The 13222-nt window shown below is 36.7% G+C and overlaps 1 protein-coding gene across 1 annotated transcript; it reads left to right on the top strand.

Annotated features, from left to right (window-relative positions):
• LOC107627373 lies at positions 1950-3131 on the top strand. The gene has a single exon (XM_016330212.1). The coding sequence runs from the start codon at positions 1950-1952 to the stop codon at positions 3129-3131; it is 1182 nt and encodes a 393-aa protein (XP_016185698.1).

Here is a 13222-nt window from a genome sequence, read left to right on the forward strand (position 1 = left end):
TTACTAACACCTTAGGAAATATCTCTTCATATAATTGTGAGAAAAAAGTCTATGCCATAAAAAATTTAAAAATAGAAAATGCAAATAATTTGTGTAAGCCAATTAATGAAATAATAAAAATATACTTTTTACTCAAAATTATTGTGAACGAAATTAAAGAATCAATTTTAAATATTTTTTAATACTATTTTAAGTTTGTATCACTTGAGACACTATTTGATAAAGTGGGTCAAAGAAAAATGTTAACATATATTTTTATTTTATACAATTTAAATTAATCTTATTAAAAATAATTTATTCAATATTTATCTACACATACTAAATATTTTTAAAAAATTTATTTTTACTATTGTAAATGTCATTAGCTATAAAATCCGAAAAATAAAGTTAATATTTAAAGAATAAAAAAAAATATACAATTCATTTTAATTTACTTATTTACATATATAGAATATCATATACCTAATGCTAACAAATAAAAAATAGAAATTTTAAATAGAAAATTTTTTTACAATAATACATGGTTATCAAAATATTGTCCCAACAAAAAATACTAAAACTCAATTTCTATTATAACAAATAAAATAGGTAATACTATAAAAATTTCAGTTATTCAAAACAATTATTTATATTGCTCATTTATACATATAAAGATGGAACAAAAAAGACAATAAAAAATACATACAAATCAACAATTTAGAAAGAATATGTCCTTACAAAAACATATGACAAAAAAAAAAAGAAAAAGAAATAACTCAACAATAACCAAAAATAAAAAAAGACAAATACCACATAAAAAGATTAAGTCCGTCAACTAAAATAAATACGAAAACAAAAACAAATAAAAATGTAACTATGTACAACTTCAATATAAAAAATTTTTTATTATGCGCATTAGTATTTTATAAAAGTTGATACCAAAGTCATTCTACATTCAAGTGAAGAGATTACTTATAATTTTGCCATATAAATATTATGGTAGATGCCATTTTATTATGAAACCAAACATATATACTTATTTCTTTTTAATTTTAATGTTACTTCCTGAAATGGTTTTTACAATAATTAGCAAGATGATCCATACTACTAAAATCTCTTCTTAACAATATTAATGTCCTCTTAACTATTTAATTCGAATTTAGTAACCGTTCTCGTAATAATTAACAAAATTAATCCTATAACTAAAATCTTTTTTAAGTAATGTTAATTGTTTTTTAAATTATTCGATTTATATTTTTAAAACATATAATTTACATGTATATAGACACTGGAAGTAACATTTAAAGTCACAATAATGAATTAATAATGACAAATATTAAAAAATATTAGAGTTTTTCAAAAGAGTAATCGTAAAGAGGATGACATATAAAATCAACAATGTAAAGTGATACATAACGTATACCTCGGCAGGTAAGATATATAGATTTTTCGGATAGAAACGCAACCAAATAATAACAAACCCACCAAGTTCAGACGAGTTATAATAGAGCTCAGAAGTCATAACTAACACTTTCAAACGTTATCCTAAAGATAATCTCGGAGGCCATAACTAACGTCATCATAGAGATAATCTCGGAACTCATGGAAAACTCCGAAAAATACTATAACCGAACATATCAAAAATGCCTATATAAACAGATAGGTAACCTCGGAGTAAAACATGTTACACAACTCACTCTGATTCATTTTCTCTTATTTTCTCATAACTCACATTCTTACTTGAGCGTCGGAGTGCTTTTTGCAGGTGCTTCCGCCGCGGTGTTCCAACCCAGCCGACGTATACCTCTTCCACCTGAGCACAGTTGCAGGCAGAAGGAGTCGCTATACCTCGGCAACATCAAAACGGAACATTTGGTGCCACCGTGGGGCCGGAATTAATCTAATCCCACTATTACTGCTACACTGCGTTTTTCTCTTTTCTTTTGCGCAGGGATTTCGACCTTCTAGATATGGCTGAGAACGGAGCTCAACAATTCAACCAAGCCGAACTTCTAGGCCAGATGGCCGAACTCCAAGCAGAAGTCCAAAGACTTGCTGAACATTCCACACAAAATAATGCAGGAAAGCATGAAGAAGGTAGCTCCAAAAGCTCGGCCCTGGGGAACTCAGATCCTTTAAGCATCACCCCGCCAAAGGAAAAGCTGACGCTGGATAACCCTTTCTCCGAAGAAATCACAAACTTCAGGATGTTGAAGAATTTCGTGCTGCCTAACTCCCTGGAACCATATAAGGGGATTGGCGACCCCCGAGCTCATATAAAAAAATTCCAGTCTATGATGTTCTTTAACGGCGCTAATAATGAACCTATACTTTGTCAATCTTTTCCCACTTACCTTGACGGTGCTACTCTACTTTGGTTTTCTAAATTATCTGCAGGATCAATTTCATCCTTCGAGGATCTGGCGAGGTCTTTTATCGACTACTTCGCCGCCTCAAGGATTTACGTCCATGGATCAGACTACCTCGGGACGATCAAGCAAGGACAACATGAAAGCCTTAAAGACTACTTAACCCGATTCGCCGAGGCCACCATGGAGATTCCAGATTTGGACCCTAAGGTCCACCTGCACGCGCTTAAGACAGGCCTCAGACCTGGGAAATTCAGAGAAACAATTGCAACTACTAAACCCAGGTTGTTGGAAGAATTCCGAGAGAGAGCTGCAGGTCAGATGGAGATCGAGGAATTACAAGAAGCTCAAAAAACGGAAGAACAGCCGACAAGAAGAGAGGAAGAGAGGACATTCAAACCGCCGAGCAAAAAAGAGCAAAAGAAGCCCTTTAAGCTCACACCAAAGTTCGATACCTACACCAGATTCAATACAAAGAGGGAGAACATAATCAAGGAAATCCTCAACGCCAAAATAGTCAAACCCCCCGCCAGAGCAGGAAGCTATCAAGATCAACGGTTCGTGGACAGAAGTAAGCACTGTGCCTTCCACCAGAAGTATGGACACACGACGGATGAATGCTTAATAGCCAAGGACCTGTTGGAAAGGTTAGCTCAGCAAGGGCTCCTAGACAAGTATGTCGAGGGACGAAAAAGCAGGGAAACCAAAAAGGAGCCAGAAGAGCGATCAACAGAGAAAGAAAAAGGAAAATGGACAACAATAGACCCCCCAGGGGGATCATAAACTGCATATCAGGAGGATATGCAGGAGGAGGTGAAACAAGCTCGGCACGAAAAAGAAATTACCGAGCAATGTTGGCAATCGAAGGAACAATACCTACAACAAAGCACAACACAACAGAGCCATAGATAACCTTTAGTCAAGATGACCTAACCTCAACAGGCCCAAACCTCAATGACCCAGTGGTGATCTCCATCCAAACAGGAGAGTTATTGGTAAGAAAGGTCCTCTTGGACCTAGGTAGTAGTGCTGATGTACTATTCTATTCAACCTTTATAAAAATGCAATTATCTGAAAAAGGCCATGCAACCTTCATCGGGAGAACTGGTTGGGTTCTCTGGAGAAAGGGTCCCAATAAAAGGACACATATGGCTAAAAACAACCATAGGCAACCCCCCATTAGCAAAAACTATTGACGTCCAATATCTTATAGTTGACTGTCCTAGTCCTTATAACATTATTCTTGGAAGGCCCGCCCTGAATAACTTCAGGGCGGTAGTATCTACATTACAATTGTGTGTTAAGTTTCAAGTACAAAACAACAAGATAGCAACAGTACATTCAGACCGACAACAAGCTCGGCAATGCTACAACGCCAGCCTGAAGAAAACCAACATACAACCAAGGGCTAATCAGGGAACGAAAATAACTCACACCACATCCGAGGTATTGATGCTCGCCGACTTGGATCCAAGGGAGGACTTCCAGGAAAGGCCCCAGCCAACAGACGAACTCCAGAAGATTCCTCTGACGACAAAGGCCGAACAGTTCACTTATATCGGCCGAGAATTAGAAGGAGAGGAGAGAACAAAGCTAATAAGGGTGCTCCAAGACAACGCCGACTTATTCGCATGGACACCAAAAGACATGCCAGGAATAGATCCGAGTATAATCTGCCATAAGTTCTCCATAAACAAAACAAGTAGGCCGATCACCCAGAAAAAGAGGAACCTCGGAACTGAAAAAATGAAAGCAGCCCTTGAAGAGACAAAGAAGCTCCTCAACGCCGGCTTTATCAAAGAGCTCCGCTTCACCACGTGGCTCTCAAATGTGGTAATGGTAAGGAAACACTCAGGTAAATGGCGCATGTGCATCGACTTTACAAATTTAAATAAAGCTTGTCCAAAAGATGCCTATCCTTTACCTTGCATTGATAAACTAGTAGATAATGCTTCTGGGTTTAAAAGTCTAAGCTTCATGGATGCATACTCTGGGTATAACCAGATCCTTATGCATCCAGAAGACCAAAGCAAAACGGTTTTTATAACAGAACACGAAAATTTTTGTTACAAAGTTATGCCATTTGGCCTTAAAAATGCAGGAGCAACATACCAACGACTTATGGACAAAGTCTTCCAACATCAGATAGGACCAAACATGGAGATCTATGTAGATGACATGGTAGCAAAAACCTAGGCACAGGGATCACACTGTGATGACCTGGAAGAGGTCTTCCAACAGCTCCGAGCATATAACATGAGACTCAACCCAGAAAAATGCGCATTTGGAGTTCAAGGAGGGAAATTCCTCGGATTTATGCTGACCTCACGAGGGATTGAGGCAAACCCAGAAAAATGTGAAGCTATTCTTAAAATGAACAGCCCGAAGACAATAAAAGAAGTACAACAACTAGCAGGAAGAGTTGCTGCACTATCACGATTTCTACCTGCAGTAGCAAACCGATCATACCATTTTTTCTAAACAATCTCCAAGAACAAAAAGTTCAACTGGACAGAAGAATGCGAACGATCTTTCACAGAGCTTAAACAAATACTATCATCACCACCAATCCTCCAAAAACCAGAGCTCGGTAAACCATTATTTTTGTACTTATCAGTTTCTAACCATGCCATAAGTTCGGTGCTAGTGTCTGAAACAAGGGAAACACAAAACCCAGTGTACTTCGTCAGCAAAGTTCTACAACCGCCAGAAACCAGGTATCCGAAGATAGAACAGCTCGCATTAGCCTTGGTCACAACAGCAAGAAGACTGAGGTAATATTTCGAAAGCCACATTATAATAGTCAGAACAAATCAACCACTGCGACAGATTCTAACCAAGCCCGAGCTGGATGGACGTCTAACAAAGTGGTCCGTTGAGCTCTCTGAATATGACGTACAATATTAACCTCGGAAGACTCCAAGACTGCAAATACTAGCCGACTTTATCTCTGAGCTAACAACGGATTACAAGCAAATAGAACATAACTGGAAACTTTATGTAGATGGCGCAGCAAACAAAAACGGAAGTGGAGCGGGTGTAACACTTAAAGAAGGCGAACAGGTCATAGCCGAGCAGTCATTACAATTCTCCTTTACAGCATGCAACAACCAGGCGGAGTACGAAGCTCTTCTAGCCGGACTAAAGCTCACCCAGGACTTGCAAATATCTCACCTCACTTTATATTGTGACTCACTACTTGTCGTCCAGTAGATCAAAGGCGACTTCCAGGGAAAAGATTCTTTGTTAGAGAAGTACTGGCTCATAACAAAGGATCTTATTTCAAAATTTCATAAGTTTGAAATTATACATGTGAACAGAGAACAAAACACAAGAGCCGATGTTTTATCTAAGTTAGCAACAACAAGGCCACAATCACACACACCAACACTTTCACAATTAACACTTGAAAAACTAAGCTTTCAATTAAATAGCATATTGAGCATTACACAGGAAAGAGATTGGAGGACACCGTTTCTCGAATACATCAAAACATGAGTCATCCCAACAGATGAACAAAACCAAAAGCTCTTTCGAAGAAGAGCAAGCTACTATAGAGTAGTCGGAGACAACCTATACAGGCGAAGATTCTCGCAACCCCTTTTAAGATGCATAAGCAAGAACGAAGCCGAAATGGTAATGGCGGAGACGCATGAAGGAGTATGCGGCAACCACATTGGAGGCCGAGCATTATCCACCAAAATATTATGAACAGAGTACTACTGGCCAACAATGAAGAGAGATTGCATAGCCAAAGTAAAAAAATGTGACAATTGCCAAAAAAACGCCGTGATATCCACAACACCAGCCGAGAAGCTACACACTCTAGAGGTAAGCGGCCTTTCGATAGAAGGGGGTTAGATATTCTCGTCCCCTTTCCGAAAGCGCCAGGACAGGTAAAATTCCTTTTAGTATCAATAGATTATTTTTCAAAATGGATTGAAGCACAACCTCTGGCACGAATAACAGCAGAAAAATGTGAGATCTTTCCTATGAAAAAACATCATTTGCCGCTATGGTATACCTAGAGAAATAATCTCTGACAACGGAAGACAATTTACAGATCAAAACCTCGCCTTATTCTTGCAAAACTTCAATATAAAACATCATTTTAGTTCGGTTGAATACCCATAGACAAATGGCCAGGTAGAATCGGCTAACCGAATTATTTTGCAGGCCTTGAAGAAAAAATTGGACGACGCTAAGGGCGAATGGGCCGACCTTGTTCCAGAAGTCTTATGGGGATACAATACAACAATCCAATCAGCAACTGGGGAGACCCCCTTCAAATTGGTATATGGAGCAGAAGCCCTTATACCCGTAGAAATCGGAACGCCAACCCTCCGAGCCGAGCTATACGATCAGAATAGGAACAACAAAGAAAGAGCAACCGACCTGGACCTCTTGGATGAAGAAAGGGAAATACCAACAATAAAACCACTAGCGATGAAACAACTCTTACAAAAACGACACAACAAAAGAGTGGTTTCCAGAACATTCGAACATGGGGAACTTGTCCTCAGAAAAACAGAAGAGGCAAGAAAGCCCAAAACCCATGGGAATCTAGCAGCGAATTGGGAAGGGCCATTTCAAATTAGCAACATACTCGGCAAGGGAGCATATCAGCTAGAAACATTATTGGGAGATCCAGTACCAGAAAACTGGAATGTATCCTCTTTGAGGAAATATCAATCATAATCTATGCAAAGCGGATGAAGGTACTCTTTTTCCCATTTGAGGTTTTATCTCAAGTAGGGTTTTACTCAAAGGGTTTTAACGAGGTCGGACGCCATATCTTATTTCAAATACTAATCTTAACGTAATTCCAAACAAATAAACATGGTCCATGTAAATCGCAAAATCAATTATCTGAAAGACGTCTTAGCAATATATATATATATATATATCAAAAGAAACAAACCGAGCTTCATACTCGGGCAGTTATAACAATCAAACCAAAAAGTCAAACAATACAAACCAAACAACGAAAGGTCAAATCCTGAACAATATTAACAAAACAGAGTTTATAAAACAAAAAGGCCTAAAAATCCTCATTCTATCTTATTATCGATACTTGAGCTATCACTCTTATCAGCTTCATCATCAATCAACTCCCCATTAACAATAATTTTTGTAGCATCCAACTTGGCGACATCAACCTCAGGAAACAAAACACGGACCTGACCGGTAGCCCGTTCGAAACCCTGTGCAAAGGCCTCATACACCCAGTCTCCAGTTCCTTAACCCGAGCCACAAGCTGACTATTTTCAGACTTCAATGTACCAGCTTCTTTGACAGCCAAAGAATGAAGTCGCTTTTCCTCATCAAGCTCGGTCCCCTTCTGCTTCAAAGTCGATGAAAGATCAACAATGGTTTTTTCTTTCTCCTGAAGAGCAGAAGACAACTCAGCAACATTCACAGATTCCTTCACCTCTGACTCGATAGCAAGTTCTTGAGCTCTCCCAACAGCAACTATCCTAGCACCCACAACCTGCGACAAAAGAAAAGCGATCAGACACAAAAAAGGAGAAATCGAACATAAACAAAGCAGCGCAGATACCTGAAGGAAGCGACTGATTCCAGCACGACCGACCTCCTCGATCATTTTTGAGTCCTCAGGAAAACGGCACAACTCATTGGCAAGGGTTGCAAAAGGGAAAAACCTTGACCACAACGATCTCATGTTATCGTCATCACGATAAGCATGAAACCGCTTCTGAGACTCATAAGCAGCCTCGACAATTGGCAAAATAGGAAAATCCCCCTCTTTGCTCTCAGCCAGATCAACATCTTTCTTACCCCTCTTTCTTTTCGGACGAGGATTAACCTCGGACGGCATACCAGGCCCATCTTTCTTTACGTTAGTTGTCGATCCCTCATTTTCATTCTTCTTCCTCTGACTGAAGAAGGACTTCAACCCAGCAGTAGTAATAGTCGGCGCTTTCTCAGCTGCAAGAACAGTAAAACAACGAGTCAGCAAAAACCATGCTACAACACTAGAAAATATTTCCAAAGTAAATTACCTAAATAATCCAACACAGCTTCCTTATCAGTATCCCACTTTAACAATTCTACAACAGACAACAGCCCTGTTGACTCCGACATCTCTAACAGAAACTCCAACATAATGTTCTCATCAGACACCCTATCGTCTACATCTAGTACTTGAACAGGATCGGGTGACCAAGAAATAGGAAATCTCTCCTCCAGAAACTCATTCAGGTAAAATGGAAATTCCTCTTCCACAATCCTTACTTTCACAAACATTGTCTTGAAATCCTTGAATGATGATTTGTAAAGAGAAAAAACAGATCGACGAGGGTGACTACTAAGGTTTACCCATAAACCACGCCTAACACCCTTAGTTTGAAACAGCGAAAAGAAAACCCTAAGGGAAGGAGGATATTCTAGGAGAGACATCAAATTCTCAAAAGCTCGGATAAAGCCCCACGAATTGGGGTGTAACTGGGAGGGAGCACAGTTTAACCAAAACAGAAACCCACACTCAAAATCAGTAAAAGGAAGACGAACCCCAAGCTCAGTAAACAAGCATGAATAACAGTAAAAGTAGGACCACCCCTCCACCCTCTCACACACACGATCATCCCTACCACAAGACAAAAATTCCACCCTTATATCGTGGCCGTCCCTAACCCACACATTAGACCCTAACACCTTCACTGACTCCACATCACTAAACTGGGATACACAACATTTTACCTGATCACTAACCCAGCTGCAAGGATCATCCTCTGCCACAACAGTCTTACCTTTTTTCATTACAATACGACAACAAACAAAGAAAATAGAGAAGAAAGGGAGAGGACTAGAAGACATCAAAACCTACCTTTTTCACTCATTTTCTCTGAAAAGATGAAAGTGCAGAACCAAAACAAAATAAAACTGGGGGCTCACTCCAAATAAGCCAGGCAATAAATCTACAAAGAAATTGAAACGATTTTTACATCCATCGATAACCGTCCCAATCCTCACCATCTATTTATTACATCAACATCTAACGGCCATAATAGCTCCGAAAGCCGAGCCACGATTCCCCATCAATCATTTTCGACGCGGAAAACGAAGCGGTCATTAAATGCTCCATATTTCTCTTCCCAACAAAAAACTAAGGCAAGCTTGGGGGACAAGACCACCACTAGATATATATTTTCGGCCGAGGTACACGGAAAAACTCAAAAGCTTGCCTTCGTTTTCTTACAACAAGGCAAGCTTGGGAGCTATGATACATAACGTATACCTCGGCAGGTTCTATGCAGATATTTCGGATAGAAACGCAACCAAATAATAACAAACCCACCAAGTCCAGACGAGCTATAATAGAGCTCAGAAGTCATAACTAACACTTTGAAACGTTATCCTAAAGATAATCTCAGAGGCCATAACTAACGTCATCATAGCGATAATCTTGGAACTCATGGAAAACTCCGGAAAATACTATAACCGAACATATCAGAAATGCCTATATAAACAGATAGGTAACCTCGGAGTAAAACAGGTCACACAACTCACTCTGATTCATTTTCTCTTATTTTCTCATAACTCACATTCTTACTTGAGCGTCGGAGTGCTTTTTGCAGGTGCTCCCGCCGCGGTGTTCCAACCTAGCCGACGTATACCTCTTCCACCTAAGCACAATTGTAGGTAGAAGGAGTCGCTATACCTCGGCAACATCAGGATGGAACATAAAGTATTACATGTTATAAGATATTTAAAATAAGAGAACGAAAAAAATTTATATAAAAATAATAGCAAAGATATTTAAAAATCAATTCACATTTAAGTATATATATCCAAATAGGTCCCTAAAATTTTTTTTTATTGAACGTTTTTGTCCTCAAAATTTTTTTATTATATTGAGATTTTTAAATTTTACAAAAGTTAACTTAAAAAGCTAACTTTTGAACTAAATCAAGTAGTCAACCTATGTAATTTTATTTTATTTTAGTATTTATATTTTAATTCTATCCAATGAAAGCGCAATCTATTTGTACTTATCAAAATAGTTGCATTCTAATTAATAATCTTCTTTGTCCATTGCATATTCCATGAGCCTCTTCTTAAAGTGCTTAATGGATGGCAAACATATTAAGCAATTCACTAAGCATTTGTTACTTCACTGTATTGAAAACCATTAAACATTTAAAACTCATTAGAAAATTAAATAGAGTCTCTTTTAGAGTACTGAATGAATGACAAGTTTTCTAAATAATTCACTAATGTTGGGATAAGAACGTAATGGATCTCCATTTATTAATTGAGTGGCTAATCTTTTTTATATTAAAGAAATTATTTTTTAAGATAAATTTAAAATTAATGAAGTTGTAAAATGAAGGTTTGTTACCTGTATAAATAAGAGAAACTACACTTAAAACAAAACACAGCAATAAAAATAATTTTTTCTCTTTTATATGCTTTATGTTGCAACTATTCTGAATATTTCTCTTTCATCCTCTTACAATATATAGATATACATTATAACATGTAATATTAGTAAATACAAATATGAATCATCTCTATTATATTGAGATATTAATATTGGTGAATATTAATATTAGAGTTTTTTATTTATATTTTTGTATTTTATATTTATTTTCTCTTTCTTATTTATTTATTTTACAACACGTTATCAGCACGAGATTTTAATCAAATTTTTGGAAGACTCAGGTAATAAATTTTCATTATGTCAAAACTTTCTCATCTTGAATTTAATGCTCTTAATATATCTGGACACTACTTATCATGGATACTAGATGCCAAAATCCATCTTGATTCAATGGATTTAGGAGATACCATTAAGATTGAAATTAATGCATCCTAGAAGGATAAAGCCAAAGCCATTATCTTCCTTTGTTGACATCTTGAGGAAGAATTGAAAAACGAATATCTCACACTAAAAGATCTTGCAGATCTATGAAAAAACCTTGAAGAAAGGTATAATTATCAAAAGACAGTGATACTTCTTTAAGTCCGGTATGAGTGGACGTACTTACGTCTTCAAGATTTTAAATCCATAAATGAATACAATTCAGCAATGTTCCGAATTACTTCACAAATGAAATTATGTGGGAAAAAGATAACGGATAATGACATGTTAGAGAAAAAAACTTTCTCAACTTTTCATGTCTCGAATGTGCTCCTGCAGCAATAGTATCGAGAAAAAGAATTTAAAAAATATTATGAACTGATTTCTTGCCTTCTTGTTGCCGAGCGTAACAATGAATTGCTTTTAAGAAATCATAAAGCGCGCCTAGTTGGCACCGCCGTCCCATTTCCGGAAGCAAATGCGGTAAATCATTATCCCAGAAGAGGTAAATGGCAAGGTTTTGGTAATAAGAAAAATTATGGAAGGAAAAATAAATTATGTTCACAGGAAAGGATCTCACTAGAAGTGCGATAAAGAAAGAAATAATGGGTAAAATAAATCAACAAAGAATAAATATTTCCGTTGTGGTGGAAAAGACCATTGGTCACGTCCTTATTGTACCCCAAGGCACCTAGTCGATATTTATCAAGTATCTTTGAAAAAGGAGGACAAAGGAAAGTGGATGAATTTTGTTTCAAAGGATGTTGCTGAAAATTACACCACTCATTATGAAGTATCTGATTTCTTTGAAGATTTTGAAGAGAATATTGATCATTTGATCAATGATAAAAAAGTTTGATATTTGGCTTCAGTACTTAGGTAAATAAAAAAACTTGAGTTTTATTCCCTATGTATTTGAATTTGAAGTATGATGTATATAAATAATGTTTAATAAAATATTTATGTTTATAAATTTCTAAATTACTAAATGTGTCAAGTTCTAAAATAATAATAATAAAATTTTTCTAGCATCACAATTAATCTTAAAAGTACCAATGGATGGGGGATTCCAAAAACCATTTAGAGTAGAGGGAAGGGACATACATTGTAATTCAAAAATATTTCTAAGCTCCTTTTCTGAAGTTAATGCCAGACAAATGACTTTTTCCGGAGGCCAAGTTTCATGGGGATTAAAGATGTCGTTATTCCTTGCTCGCCATATCCACCAAAATTTTTAGTATATGATACTATGTATAGTACTTCTTAGAAAAATAATCAAGAAAATAATTTTACTCCATGTATACTTTTACTCATTTTATTATTATTATTATTTGTCTTTGAAAGAAATGGTAAAGATATATAGTGAAGATGTTTGCCTTGCGGATAGTGCAAGTTCGCATACCATTCTCAAAAGTTATATATTTTACTCATCTTATACCAAAAGAAGAATGTGTTAATACCATTATTGGCTCAGGCAATGTAATATAAGGCTCCGAAAGAACTATAATTTTGTTTTCCGAAGGAACAAAATTCATAATAAATAATGCACTATTATCTACTAAGTCTCTAAGGAACTTGTTATGTTTTAAAGATATTCGCCGAAATGGATATCATATTGAAACAATGAATGAGGAAAATCATGAGTACTTATGTATCACAACTCATGATTCAAATAAAAAGGTGATATTAGAAAAGTTACCCTCACTTTCATCTGGGTTATATTATACTAAAATTAGTACAATTGAATCACATGCCATTGTAAACCCATAAGTGGAGAATTATTGAAAACTCCCATGGACATTCACTAAAGAACCAGAAGATACTTAAATCTAGTGAATTTTGTTGTGCTACATGTTCTCAAGGAAAGTTAATTTTAAAGCTATCACCAGTAAAGATTGGATTTGAGTCCCCTAAATTCCTAGAAAAGATTCGAGGCGATATATGTGGATCTATTCATCCACCATGTAGATCTTTTAGATATTTTATGGTTCTAATAGACGCATCTTCAAGATGGTCACATGTGTGCTTATTGTTTTCTCCCAACTTGGCA

The sequence above is a fragment of the Arachis ipaensis genome, chromosome B02 (genome assembly GCF_000816755.2).
Source record: "Arachis ipaensis cultivar K30076 chromosome B02, Araip1.1, whole genome shotgun sequence".
NCBI lineage: Eukaryota > Viridiplantae > Streptophyta > Magnoliopsida > Fabales > Fabaceae > Arachis > Arachis ipaensis.

Coding starts and splice junctions, on each gene's coding strand:
- LOC107627373 (XM_016330212.1), top strand. CDS start 1,950: ATGGCTGAGAACGGAGCTCAACAATTCAACCAAGCCGAACTTCTAGGC.